The sequence below is a fragment of the Myripristis murdjan genome, chromosome 3 (assembly GCF_902150065.1).
Source record: "Myripristis murdjan chromosome 3, fMyrMur1.1, whole genome shotgun sequence".
Classification (NCBI taxonomy): Eukaryota; Metazoa; Chordata; class Actinopteri; order Holocentriformes; family Holocentridae; genus Myripristis; species Myripristis murdjan.
In genome coordinates this window covers 28,463,363-28,478,748 of record NC_043982.1, presented here as the reverse complement: position 1 = coordinate 28,478,748, position 15,386 = coordinate 28,463,363, and the positions used below count along the sequence as shown (strand labels likewise).

Genomic DNA, 15,386 nt, shown 5'->3' with positions numbered 1-15,386 from the left:
CCCCACTTTGAAAACCACTTCTCTAACACATAATGAAATGTGCTTCCAGACAGCAAAGAAATGCAGAGAAATAAAATCGGCATCAGCACTGAAACTGAAGTAATGGGTCTGGTTTCGGTATTGAAAAATCTTCAGTGACAACCAGCCCACTGCCCAGTATTTGAAAAATATCTAAATATCTTCACGTCATATTTAATCCATGAAATTGACATTTTGATGAGAAAGGCCTTGCTCTAATATCCCTGTTAAGACAGTGATTCCAGGGATGTTGTGGTGGCTCAGTGGTCAAAGACGCAGACCATTTAACCGTGACATCCTGGGTTCGATTATGGATTATGGCAGCGCACCAACCCCACAGCTGTGACTGAGGCACTAGATGAAACTGGAGATGTTTTGGTGGCATTGAAAGCCCTCTGTAACAGCATTTAAACTCACCAACAGGCACTCTGCTATTTATTCAGCAGTAATAAGAAACACTACATTAGCCTGCTTGGAAAAATATGATATATAACAAATTACTGAGAATACACTCAAAAATATGATTTACATGGTTGTCGATGGAGAGAAAACCTATTTTATTCTATTACTTAAAAAATGGCTTTATAGATATGGGAAGTTTTTTTTTTCCAAGAACACTGATTTTAAGATTTTTTTTTTTTTTTTTTTACAAAGGTAGAGAAAATACATTTTGGAAAAAATGCGAGCTTTGATTCATAACATTGATGTTTCGATCAGGAGGGCTTTTCTTTCCACATCTCCACATGCACTGAGAATCTTGTGTTTTAGTGTCTGTGTGTGTGTTGCACACTACGACTCTGAATCAGACTTTTCTAAATAAGCAGTCTATGGACTTTGTTCCATTTAGATTTCCCCAAGCCCTGCAAAAAGCTGCAGCTGTCTGATAGAGAACACTTGACAGGTGTGCATCCTATAGGTATTTTTGTGTGTGTGTCCACTGTAGAAATATGATATAAAGAACCCTCTAGCTGAAGGAGGAATATAAGCATAGCAGTCACTGCATTTACATGGCCTTTAGTAATCGGGATATTCACCATGTATCCTGGTTTCCATTATCGGGGTAAGGAATCAAGAGAAACTGGGATAGTGCTGTTAAATTTCTCCTGGAGAAACCAGATAACTGTGCCATGTATATACGGTTAGTGGGATTTCTGAATGGCTTTTTAAATGTGTGCATGTGCAGGAAAAGAGAGCAGAGAAGGAAACTGGCAGGATAAACATAATCAACACACACTGTACAACAGGAGAATAAAAAACTTTCTGTTCGACGTTCACTGAAGAATGCTTAATAATTTAATGTTAGCGGTACATCTGATGAAAGTAAAGAAGATGAAATGCATATTTGCTGCTTCCATCAGTAAAAGCCCCACAACAGGCCGGCTGATGGGTGCTCTCTGCCGGTTGAGAGCCAGCGACGACGCTGGCTGGGGATAGTGGGGGGCCTGATTATTGGGGCGCACATGAATACTAAGCTTTTGAATAATCAGAGTAAGATAACACATGTAAAAGCATTACCTGGTTCCCTGCATGACCCAGTTACTCACAATTATCTGATTTCTTGAGTACAAATTTTATTCACATAAACTTTAATATAAGGAAACAGGTTTTAATGCTGTGCATGTGTTTGTAAATTATGTAAGTATGTAAGTGTGTGTGTGTGTGTGTGTGTGTGTGTTTACCATGGAAGTTGAGTATGAAGAAACCTCCCGTTGAGAAATCAGAATGAAAGCTGATCAAGACCTTTGGACTCGTACTATAGGCCGATTCTAATGCTGTGTTCCCGCTGAAGACTCCCAGCTGAGGACTGGATGAATCTGGGCCATCCCTGAAGGGAGGGAGAGAGAGAGAGAGAGAGAGAGAGAGAGAGAGAGAGAGAGAGAGAGAGAGAGAGAGAGAGAGAGAGAGAGAACACACAAGCAGATTTTAATGTTATGTAGACTAGGGTCAAATAAAAAAGCACATATCACAATTTCTTCGTATTTTTGAGAATAAAAGTTATTTCTGAAAGTATTTGGATACTTCAGTGTAAATTGCACTTCATGAAAAAGTGCATTCCTCTAGTGCCACACTCTTTTCAGTGTGTCACTTTACTCAGGATCTTGTCTGGCTTATCGGACCACAATGGCAGAAAAAATATGATGCAGGAACACATATACCTACCTAGTAAATGTGCCCTGGTGTGACTGGATGATAAAAATTACATGTCATGTTGAAATGTGACTACGGCACCAAATACCAACATATCAGGTGTCATGTTGAGCTTAAAGGGACGTCAGGGATTGGGATATAATGAATTTTCAAGCTGCATGTAGCAATTCTGGGTTTTCTTTCACTGACTGAAAAAAAAAAAAAAAAACTTTGTTAAAAAGGTAAAAAAAAAATATGAATGATGTCCTGGGCTTCCTCAATCCTGTGTTTAAAATGCCATTTTAGTTTGTTTTCTTTTTTTCTTCCATTTCTTATCAGTTGAGTGAACTAAGCCTTTGGATTACAGGCTTAACTTTACTCATTAAATATTTAATGTTGTTGAAAGGTTACATTTTTTAAAAGTTTCTAAATGGCCAATTTTAGGCTTAATGAACAGCCATTGGATTAAACAAGGGTTTTAAATTTTTTATTCATGAAGAGTGCCTGGGCTCTCTTTGCTCCTCAATAATTAAAAGTCTTCCGAAGGTGTTGGTGCTCATTTGATGAGTCAAAATATGCAATATGAGTAACTTTAATCAAAGCATGAATTCAGAATGCCTGACTCTGAAAAAAAAATACTGATACACACTGGCAATTTTATCCTTCATCTAAAACCACATATGGTGATTAATCAAATGATGTATTTTTGGGTGTAACATGTATTTATCTCTGAAAAATGTACTTGCCAATATTTCAGTTCTTCATTTTTTAACAGACAAAAGTTGGACTTGGCTCACAGAGAGGATTAGTCACTTTCCCCTCAACACAGTCAGAATCTGCTATTTTGTATTGATTTTCTTTCCCCCCCCAAAACATTTTATGCCCTTTCAAAATAAAACACTAATTACGGCTCGAACACATGAAAACCATGAGTGGATTATCCATGAAAAATCAAATTACTTGACATGTGAACTATCTACATGTAAATGTAGTCATTTACATGCCATACAGCATAAAACAGTCTAAAAGGTATTTATGTATGATGTATGCATGTATATCTGTATGTATGTATTTATTTATTCAATTATTAAATAGCCATGTCTACTCATGTCTCACTCTTTTTCATGCTAACTGCCTAAAAAGCTGCTCAAAACTATGTGTGACAGCAGCACTGCCCCCTGTACTGAAATGAGCAAATGGCATTTGCCTAATTTACATTGTAACATCAGATTTGAAGTTTTACTTGAAAACTGAAAATTGTATAATGCGTCTTTTTTGATGCTCTCCAGCACTTTGGGCCGTGGGTAAATAATGGGCTACAGTCTTTCATTAATCCAATACGTCGGGGACAATTCACCCAACTTTCAGATACAACCGGAACTTGTACTCTCTCAGCACGTTACTCTAACATGTCCTCCAAAGACGGGTAGTATCTTCAATGTGTCACATAAACATAAAATAAATAATAGTTAAAGTGCTGGCAATGATACCGAAACAATTTTATAAAATAATTAACTTACTTATGCAAAAGTCAAAAACAATATTGCTACTATATTATATTATTATAAATGATTACTACTGTAAAGTTTAGCAGCAACATAAATTAATATGGTAAAGTTCAACTGAAAAATCACTGCACTTGGGTGATTTGACACAGTCAGCTGTAAACAAATTTGCAATTGAGATTTATTTATTTATTTTTATTTATTTAATTTAATTAAAAGGGACAGTACATATTAATGACCATTGAATGTAAATATGTCAGATTATAGCCATAGGCTAATTTCCATCTGTAGTCCCTTGGCAGGTTGATGTTCACAAAAAAACAAAAAAACAAGTCGTACACAAAACGGGTACACAGAATCAAACAAGACATACACATACCATCAGAGGCAGTGTGCAAAGAGAGAAGGTAGTTATTACAAAGTGCTAGTGCAAAAAAAAGTGCTGCTGCACAGACAGAATACAAAATATTGTCCATGCAGATGCAGATGTGCTGTTAAATGACATGTCAACAAAGTGACTGAAGTCCCTCAACAACATCAAAATATCTGGTTTGAGTTTCACTTTATCATTCCTTTTAAAAATCCTATAAAGAGTTTAAATTTGGATGTGATTGTTAGTTACTGCTATCTCATGTTCATTGCTCAAAATTTACAGTACACACCAGCACACCTCTATAACATCATTATTTCATCAGTAAAGCTCTTAGTAAATGGCTTTCCTCTGTGAATTTGTAAGGGCATAGGTCAGCTTTTCTTATTTTGGGCTGAAAAACTCTTCAAATGAATCATTAAAACTGTACATTCAATTTAAATTCTCGTCAACCTCATATTAATCTTGCAGCTCACACAGGGCATGTTGCATCCCCCCACCCCCAGTTGAATTTGAACTTACAACCTGACGGCAACAGTCAACAGCCTAATTCATGACCAAGATTGAGCAGTCTCAATCTTATATTCTCATGAATATGGATTCAAAGAGGCATCGCCCTACCATATTAAGATTCCACTGCTGATGCGCACAATTTAAAGTATTCCAGCTGAAAATTCTATGATAAATTAGTTTCACAGGGCCTGTGTTCATAATATGAATAAGGTGTAGCCCACCCAAGCTTATTCCCAAGAGGTCCGGATGAAAACACATTCTGCTCATTAGTGCATTCAGTCAAGGACATTCAAAAGAAAGTATGAGGAACAAAACCTGCCCAAGGACAACACCGCCTTACACCACAGAACTGTGCATTAGATAGATTTGCTGGAACAAAGAGGAGCAGCAATTGCACTTTTTCATATAGGAGGTGGCCAGTGAGTCAGTGAGAAGACCTTTCATCTAACTAACAACAACTAGAAGGCTAGTATGGATGTTGTGGCTGCGCTGACGTCACTCGGTTGCAAAACTATAACCCTGTCTAAAGTGAAACAAGAAAAATGGTTTACAGTTTATTTCAATTCCCATTATCCATCTCTCCATTATGCATTCGCTCATGGTGTGGAAACAGTTAAATACTTTCTAGCACAATGTAACATAATGATAATCACAAGGAAAACTTTAAAATTTCTAAGTAGTGAATTCACATTTTTTGGAGATCACTGTTTGGCATACACTCCCAAATTGTGAACTGACTTTTTAACACATGTCAATAAATGTTAATGATATCATTATATATGGTTATTGCTATGTTAAGGTGTTTTAGAGAGCATTTGTTAACTGTTTATATATAAATAGTTCTTTGGTGGGGTTAAATTAAAAGTGTTACATAGAAATGTCTTTCGTTTGAGAATAGTGTTTGCAATGATAACTACTAAGGTAAATTTAACCTTATTCCTACACTGTTTAAGTAATTTGTTAAAAGCCAGGACATTTGATCGATCCAGTTATCACTCAAATCCAAAGCACAAATAAAACCTTGATGTTTAACAACCTTTCTGGAGTTCGAAAACAAGAGTCCTCATATCCATTCTCACTATTTATATTACATGTATGTGACATTTAAAATCTTTTAATTCAGAATCTAACACGTGCTTTGTGGACATTTTTGGAGATGTAATGCTATGAACCAATACCAACATGGATATATTCTGATATTTATGGCCAAAATTGGTGACAGATTCAAGCTCTTCATGCTGTTTTTTTCTGCAATTTAAATGCAATGTTCTCTAGCTCCTATTCCTCCCAATACTCAATGGCAGCCTCCATGAGGTGAGTGAACGCAACAGCCTTCTGTGATGCGTAGATCTACACAGAGGGCGCTTAAGCCAAAAAGAACACATTCTGCATCAAAAAGAGAAGGTGATAAGACATTTAACAAAACACACCACAGCTGGTTTATCTCAGCTATTAGCATGCAGGCACAGAGCTTAGCAAAGTTTGTCCTAGGTTGGCCTCAGTGCTGCTGTGACGTGGGTGGGGGGTGGGGGGGTGGGGGGGTACAGGAAGACAGGAACAGAGGAGTGGCGTTGTGAAGAGTTTATATGCAAAGTTGTTGCTGTTCTCGAAAATTTTATTGTGCACGTTTAAAAAAGCCTTCTTTATGGTGCTCTCTGAATTTGAGGCATTGGATGATATGCTGACATGAGTGCTCTCTCTCCTCAGCCAGAGAATTTAGTCATATGTATTGATGGACTCTAGATGTAGCTAAATTGAGCAGTGCAGCGGTCCACTGTCACTGCACAAATCTCATATTACAGATGCAATTTGTAATCTATGAAGGTGATTTCGTATTTTTTTCCCTCCAGACTCAGTCAAAAACACATGTATCACCAGAATCCATTTGCAACTGCAAAATAACTTTGTACAGAGCCTGTTCACTCCCCACAGCTACATCCACAGCCCTGGTAGCTGGCGAGATTGAAAGGGAGTGGTGGCCCATTGTAAATGTATTACTTTCCCATTGCCTGCATTTCAGCAGCTCACTCCCTTGAGCTTGACTCTTGAGCCTGAAAATTCAAGCTTGACCTCACCAAAACACCAAATGTTTCTTTCTAAACCCAAACCTAACCCAGCTGGGGACAGTTTTTTCATTAATCCAGAACCAAGCTGTGTCTAATATTTTCTTCTCTAAATCTTATTCAGTATTACAGTATTCTTAAAAGCAAATTGGATGCAAACACAAGGCATGAGGTGAGAATTTATCTGGACCCAACCCAGGCCTGTCAGATGCAGTGGAGTCCCGTTGGATTTGTGAATCAAGCTCCACCACTCCCTTCATTACATTTCTCACTCCCCTCTGAATCTCATCATTACTGCCAGAGCTCCCCAGCTCTCTCCAAGGCAGCGAACGGGCCATGGTAGAAAGCTAGATTGAATTGGTCAGTGGTCCCATTGTAAATGCATTACTCTCACACTCCCTGTATTACAATCCTACCTCCACACTGAATCCCATTATTACTGCAGGGGAGTGTGTATGCGTGGCACAGAGTGTGTATGTGTGTATGTATTAGGAGTCTATGGGACTGTGATCTCTGTGTAGCTGGGCTCTATGCCATCTGCAAATGAGTTTGTGTGTGTGTGTGTGTGTGTGTGTGTGTGTGTGGGTGGGTGTGGGTGAGTGTGTGTGCATGTGTGTGTGTGTGTGTTCCAATGATAAAGTCATGTAGCAAAAGGTTCCATCTGATTCAAGTTAAAGCTGATAAAACACTGTGCATATTTCCCTGTATTGTATAGACATAAATACATACTTGTTTACTCAAGTGTGTGTGTGTGTGTGTGTGTGTGTGTGTGTGTGTGTGTGTCAAAGATATACTGTAAACCAATGCAGTAAATATCTGCAAACCAATAAATATCTTAACTTTGCAGAACTAAGGACACCACAACATAATGATACAAGTAAGGCATGTGTCTGTTTGTGTGTGTGTGTGTGTGTGTGTGTGTGTGTGTAGAGTGAGTGAGAGATAGAGAGAATGAGAGAGGGATAAGAAATAGAGAAAAAGTTGATACAACTCCACCATCTTTTTATTAGTGTGCAAAGAAGTAAAATTATATAAGTACATCCCAGTCTTACCAGACAGTGATGCAATCAGTGCCAGGATAAAGAGTAACATTGAAAAGAATCTTATGCACCTGTGTGTGTGTGTGTGTGTGTGTGTGTGTGTGTGTATATGTGCCTGCGTGTGTGAATGTGAGCAGGCATACCCAGACTTACCAGACAGCAATGTAATCAGTGACAGGCTCTGTCTGCAGTAAGGTAAAGTTGATATAAACTCCATGTCCATGGGGAACAGTGATGAGCCAGCTGCAGTCCTGGGAGTTGGGGTATTCATTGGGGTACTGAGGTGAATAGATCGTCCCATTGTCAGCCGTAACATTATAGCCACAAGGAGCTGTAGAGAGTGCAGAGTTATAAAATTATATGTCTGTCTGTGTCTGTTTGTCTGAAAGTCTATCTTAAAGTCCATATTTCTGTCTGTATTTTTCTGTTGTTGTTTTATCTGCTGAAATACAAAATAGCACCCATGACATGGGGGTAACGAGTTACAGTACTGGGATTACATTTTTGCAATAATAATAAACTGAATTGAAATGAGCGTTTTCTTGCCTGCAACAATTTTGAGTTGATAGCGTACTCAGTAAGGCTTTCTTTCTCAACAGCAGTGATGAAATACTCAAAATGCATATTCAAAAAGCCTACATTAGAGTGGATACCTCCTCTAAAAAGTTACCTTTAATAAAGAGCAACTCAGTAAAGTACCTTCTTAATATTTAGGAACAGTAACTTAGTAACTAGTTACTCTGAAAAAATAACACTGCCTCAACACTGCCCATGAGAACAATTATAATTTTCATAATTATTTTTTCATCATAATGGTTTGTGAGAAACAACATGGGACAGGGAGGTGGGGAGTGCGACACTTTTGATCAGAAACCACCACTGATATAGATAAATGTCAGTTATAGCTCTATCAAGAACTATTTATAGTCTGCAATGCAGTTTAGAAATGCAAATAGATCACTTTATCCTGGTACATTAGAACTGCAAATATCAGGAAAGAACAGGATAATAGAGGACACAAGTGTTGATGAGACTATAACCCAGTTAGAGAATACTTGCACAACAACTCCTGCAGGGAAACAGAGCCAGCTAAAACTTATGTACAAGCTATTCTTTTTTAGTTATAAAATGGGCCAAATGTTTATTATTTGTAGTAGTAGTGCTGGTTTTCTGCTGATGATACATAAATAAGCAGGGTGACATAGGAATGTTTCTTACTTAGTCTTCTGCCTTGGCACTTTCATTGTCCTCTACATTATTGTCTGCTTGTAATATTGGTAAAAACATGAGTTGAAGCTTGCTGCAAGTCAATCAGCATAACAGCTTTTGCTCATCTTCAAACTAAAGCTATTTAAATGTGAACACAGCTGGGCTGTTCCTTTATGGCTTCAAATTCAAACCCACTGATATCAGTAAGAAAACTTGAATTACTTTTTTAAAATTCCTGACATAATGTGTTGCAAGCTCCTTTTCCAAGTGAAGTATCTTCTGGTTTCTCAGAAAGTCATATTGACGTCATACACTACTTTGCATATGAATATAGCTACATCAGTCCTTGCTCTTAGCAGAGGGAGGGGGCTACACTTGTTTGTGAAGCTCTGTGATCATCAAACCTCTTTAGATTAAACAAGCAAGTAGTGCAAATTGGTATCTGCAATATAAATATGCCACAACGTTCTGTGAGAGTATACGTATTAGGATTTTTCTAGTGGAATAAAGTCAATACATTTGTCTCTAGTTGCATTTTAGAAGCACAGTCATGAGGGGATCTGAAAAGTAACTAAATCTAGTGACAAAGTCAGCAGTGTGGCAACAGTGAGCTTATATTTTTCATCTGAAACATTCAACGAAATTAATGGCCATGTCTGTTTCTACTGAAAGTGAGCAAAACAAAAACAGTGCAAGTCCTGACATTCATATTCTGGAGAGATGAAGCAATCAACCGATTGTGACCTCTTGTTTATGAAACAAAATGAAACAAAAAGAAAGTAACAAATTTCAGCCCAGTTGCCAGGAAAAAAATACTGTCATTTTACATTTCTGCAAAACAAGGATATGCTGAAATGGCACGTTTCAGGTTTCATGACGGTATAAAGTGATCGAAAAATTCCAGGTGGTGGGTGGTGCAATCGACAGAAGTTTACCTCTGCTGACCGGAGTTTGAATCCCATGTCAAGCAAGAGTCATATTAGCAAATGTCAGCTAACATTTCCTAACATTAACCACGACATTTCCTAACCTTAACTATGACAATAAAGATTTTGCTAAAAACATGCTAAAAACATGACCTTTTCCTAACCTTAAGCAAATAGTTTGGTTTCTAATGAAGCTAACAAAGCAAATGAAAGTGGCTACAGTAACTAAGTAGCGTTCACACATGTCCACACATTAAGGTGTTTGAACATGTGTCATCATTGCAGGTGACATCACTGCAGGATCCACTACATTGGCTAAAAGTGTAAATGGTGATATGCAACCTATTTTTGGTTAGGAAATTGGTTGGTCAGATTGGTTAATTGGTCAGATTTTCATTTTCAATTGCAAGGTCCTGATTTGAATTGGCTGATTGATTTCTATATCGGCTCTTACCTTCACAGCGTGGAAATGGGTGGTTCCACTTCCTGTTGGTCCCATGCAGGCATGTTAACACAGGATGTCCAATCAAAACATAACCAGGGTAGCACTGAAAGGTTATTGATTGGCCAGCGCTGTAGTCAGTGTTGATGATGTCACCGTTAGGAAAGGGGGAGGGATCCTGGCAGTTTTGAAGTTGATAGGCTAGAAGAGAGGAAAAGAAGAGAGTACAGTTACTCTCTAACCTTTACAATGAAAAAAAAAAGTTTTCCTTACTTTTAACAGGGAATTAAAAACAGAAATATATAAGTTGCTCTCTGTTTAATTAGTCAAACAGGAAGGCGGTCAAACAGAGAAAATACAACAATTCTGTATTTATACTGGATGTTTCCACTATTTAAATCTGCCTCAAAGTGCCAAAATGTGATTGCAATGTGGCAGCTCATGCTGAAATAATGCTGTCCTACTACCAACGTTGCTTATGTTTCATTTCACCGAATTTTGTACTTATCTAGGCCTATTTTTGCTGTCTATAAATGACTAACTTAGAGGGGCATTAAATAATCTATGACCTCTTAATCAGCAAACAGAGCAGCAACATGGATTCCCTCTACACAAGTTTCTGGCACAACCCTCAGTTTAATTTAGGAGTGGCATTGCTGGTAATTCTTTACCACTGAACTGACATTAGTTGTCATTTAATAGTGACTGGAGTTCTCGTATAGCCCTGAGTCTTTTTGACCATGTGTAGCCTGTTTCAGACAAAGCAGTGAATACATTATTACTTATTTAAATGCATAAACACCTGTAAATGTCTAAAATATGCACCAGGAAAGCCTTTTTGTACATGATAATTCTTTATTTTTTTTTCATCCTCTCACAAGATATTTACTCAACCTTAACGTCTAAACCCTATGTTGCTTTATTTTAGCCTTTTAGCCTAGTAATGCATAATGACCTAGACATATTTTAAACAGTTTATCGACACAAAACTGATCATTAGGTTAGTTCAAACTGCCTATTCAGGGGGCATTATGAAATGCAGTGTGAAGAAATCTGCAAAAATTAAATAAATAAATAAATAAATAAAAGGTTTGGTTGAAATAATTAATGTTTTTGCCCCATTTTAGAAAAAGAATATCATATTTTAAATGCAGATTAAATCACACATATCCAGTGGATGAAACAACAGTCTTGCTGTTGCTGTTCAAACTGCTTCTTGGTGCTGCATCATGGATTCCTCAATGTGCAGCTCTCTCTGTCTCTCCCTGTTCCTCTCTCTCTCCCACAGCTCTCCTTCTTTCTCTATTTCTCCTCACATTTGCATGACTTGTCACCACTTGCTTATGGAAATGTCAGCATCAAAGTACTATTTAGTGAAGAACCTCAACTGCCACCAGTGCCACCACTCTCTCTCTCTCTCTCTCTCTCTCTCTCTCTCCTAATGTTACACACATGTGCAGGCATTTATGTGCATGTGATTAATCCATCTGAATGTATGTCAGGTTTTTTTGTGTGAGTACACTTTGTTTTAGCCATGCTAGCCCATAGGCATCTCTTGTGTCTTTGATGTGGAGCAGCTGAGGTCTACAAGTAAATCCTGCTGGACAGGATGCTAGTCCATCACAGGGGCTTACCAACAATCCATCTCTCTGAATAATGAGAGGAGAGCCTTATGGTCCCATTTTTAAGTCTTTAGCATGACTCAGCCAGGGATCAAAGCTCAAAATCTCCTAGTGTAAGTATTATATTCAGCCAACCCTTCATTTCTTGAGAAGGCTTTGCCAGTGTAATATAGCCATTAGTTTCGGATATCAATTTCTTCAGAGGTTTTTGAGAGCCCATTTCATTCTTTCCAGGACCTTGGAGTCCCTGTCTAGAGTTTGGAGAAACTCAATTCTAGACTTATCCTGTTATATTAATTTAAATCCCAGTCTCTTCTCTGTCTACTGTAGAAGTTTCACCTAGAATAGGAACTCTTTGAGCCTAGAATGATATGTAAGGGTTTGTATACTTTTCTATCCTCAACCACTGGCATAACTAAATGGTCCCTAATTTGTCAGTTTCATCAGTGAACTCACCCTGATAAGTCAGTTTGAACCCCGGTCTGTTCTCTGAATGGTCGCTGTAGAAGTGAATGATTGTCAGGTGGGTGGTGCTCAGCAGAGGGGGCGGGATCTGGGAGCCAGTAAATTGTCCAATGAGAGCAGAGCTGTGCTGTGGTCCTGCCCTCACCTCCAGGAAGTCATGGTTGTCCTCTGAGGAGAAGTTTTGGAACTGGATATGGGCTCCTAAAATGCACAATAAAAAACACTAATACAATAGGCAATACATTATAAAACATATGCAGAGGAATCAATGACAGTGTCTCCTACTTTACTTACTGTTCATACCTTTATGTACACAGTAATTCTCTCAAAGTACAATCACTGTGTCCTCTCTCTCTTTCTTTTTCTCCCTTTCTCAAACACACACAGTGTAAACACAGAGTGCAAAAACACATGGCTTTCCAACATGTTTCATTACATTGCCTCAAGCAGGTGTTTGTTAACTACCAATCTTAGGACAAACCCACCTGGTAGCTCCTGCTCTTGCAGGATGTTTGTGTTTTAGATGCTCATGTATCGCAGTAACTCTGGTGTGAAAGGCCATTTTGGTTTTGCAGATTATGCACTCAACTGTTTGATTTGTTTTTCTGTTAAAGTATTTCCAGACTTTAGAATATCTGGCTATTGCTGTCTTCTCTGTTTAGTCATCAGTCTCACCATTTTTCATCTTCCTTGTTCATAATGTCACAACACTGAACTGAGCCCCAAAGACTCCCTCTGATTGGGAGAACATCATATTGTTCTTGTGATTGCCCAAGAAATGTAGCATTTGATTATTAGGGCTAGTAACCCTACCCCTAGCTGAAGGGGCAAGGGAATGGATTTTTTAAATCTAGTGTGTGTGTGTGTGTGTGTGTGTGTGTTTGGCCAATCAGTGTGAAAAACAAACAATTTCTTCCTTTGTTCATGACCAACCTTTCCACCAGGTTTCATGCAAATCCATTCATAAGTTTCAGAGACATCCAGCTAACAAACAATCAATTACAATTTAAAAAGTTCTGATTCTTCATGAAAGCGTCCTCACAGTTCTGAAAAAGGTATGGAACTACAAATGTTCTCAATAGATCAGTCTCACAGATGATATATCATGCAGTCGTATAATCATGTCAGTGTTTCCTATAGGCTGACTGCTTTGGGGTGGTAGATGGACCTTGGCAGGCCACAGGGGATATATTATATCACACCTCATAGATCACAACATACCATATTGTACCATATGACAGCATATCTGAAAACTGGGAATGAATACACACAAACACATGCCTGTCATGCATAAACAACACACTCAAACCCAAACTGTGACATATTCAAACCAAGTGAACCCACATGGTGTTACAAACATTGAGTTGATGCAATACGTGTTAAGGGTCTTTGTTGTCCCAAACTATACAAACAGTTGTATGTTTGTTATGACCTCTTTTGGGGATACTCCTCCATCTCATTATACTTACCATATCCAGTTGGCAGGTTGAGTTGCCAGGTGCAGTCCAGGTTGCCAGGGTAGTTTCCAGGGAAACCAGGACTAAGGATTACACCACTCATGTCAGATAACACCCCACCACAACGAGCTGACAACACAGGGACAGGAAACAAACTGTTAACAAGAGCAACACATCAACAAAATGACCTCTGTGCAGTCGACAGTCGCCACAGAGACTACCATGGTATATAAAATGAAAATCATATGGTAAAAATTATAACAGCCTAACTTTACCTAAAACACAAACACTCTTATCAGAACAAAGTTTGAGTGTAAGTTTTAACCAGAAAGGGAAATGTTTCACCTATAAAAATATCTGGGGCCAACTCAAGTGGATGATCTTGTGTGCTAAAACTGAGCTGAACAGAGAAAATAATTTGTGATCTAAAGGGCTTTCCAGGAATATAAATCTATTAAAGGCATTTTTTTAACTGTGAAATGGAAATAGCTCTCTGAATTTGCACTACAACAAGACTTGGGATCTAAACAGGAATAGATATGGAATCAACTCTAAAACCACTCCAAACCACCATCACTACAAAATATTGTAGCAAACAATTGGATGTGGAGGAAGGACATGACAGGGCTGAGTTTAGCTGGATCTGACATTTCAAGGTTGAGTTTATATGGAATTGGCATCTCAGAGATACTGTGAGTTTTAGAGACCTAAACTATTCAAGTCTTAACACAATCAATGTCATGAAAGTTTGCTGAGATTGGGAAACGTTGAGTCCAGCATTGGGACCAGAATTGTACTTGGGCCAGAAATGCACACTGATCCTGTTGATCACTGACCACATGTCAGTGTAGAAGTTTATAAGTACAAATCAGATCTCAAGTCGATAACACTCATCTTAGGCATACAGGGTAAAGGGGAACTGAACGTCATTCATTCCTCATAAAAGTCTTATTCCTCATCTGTTACTTCTACTGGATAGGACTCATTTTGAAGAATATTCAGCTGCCAAATTTCAACCTGAGATGAACTGAAAGGGCAAATTCTTTATATGTGGGAAACTGTTGTTTGTTGACAAACATTGAGGGTCCAACTTTTTGCTTGGAAGATGAGATCCACTCTTTTCATAATGAAACTACTGCCTTGTGAAAGCTTACAATTTTAGAGTTTTTATTACTTATCTGAAAGACACAGTCCTCTAAGAAGAGAGCTCAATTACTGTGAGACTCATAACTCTCATTCAAAACTATTTCAAACACCTTAGTGTCACCTGGGAAATAAGAATGCTTTTCTTCATTTCTCTAAGATTGCTAAGGTTTTCATCCACCAGTAGTGAGATATTATTTCCTTTTATACCGAGCTGGAGGTGAATGTCAGGTGGTTGTCAATTGTTCTAATACATTCCGACAAGATACCGCAGTAGTTAAGAATATTTAGGATTTTTTTTTTTTTTTTCATGAGTTTATATCTAGTCTGCAAAGCGATGTGTGTGTGTGTGTTACCTATACAAAGAGGAGGCGGGTAGTTCCATCGACGCACAGTACCAGGCATGCAGGAAATGTGAGAATGGCCCTAAAGTGATATCAGAGGATGCACAATGTCAGGGTCAAAGATACAGACACTGTAAGCAAA

The 15,386-nt window shown here is 38.2% G+C and overlaps 1 protein-coding gene across 1 annotated transcript in view; it reads right to left on the bottom strand.

The window, feature by feature from the left end:
- LOC115378771 (CUB and sushi domain-containing protein 1-like) overlaps nt 1-15,386 on the bottom strand; it is a 659,837-nt gene that overhangs the window by 79,422 nt on the left and 565,029 nt on the right. The window contains exons 41-46 of the mRNA XM_030079264.1: nt 15,257-15,326; nt 13,770-13,886; nt 12,292-12,501; nt 10,226-10,414; nt 7,790-7,967; nt 1,698-1,843 (exon numbers count right to left, since the gene is read on the bottom strand). Of these exons, the coding sequence (XP_029935124.1) occupies nt 1,698-1,843; nt 7,790-7,967; nt 10,226-10,414; nt 12,292-12,501; nt 13,770-13,886; nt 15,257-15,326 (910 nt within the window). The remainder of the gene's footprint in view (nt 1-1,697; nt 1,844-7,789; nt 7,968-10,225; nt 10,415-12,291; nt 12,502-13,769; nt 13,887-15,256; nt 15,327-15,386) is intronic.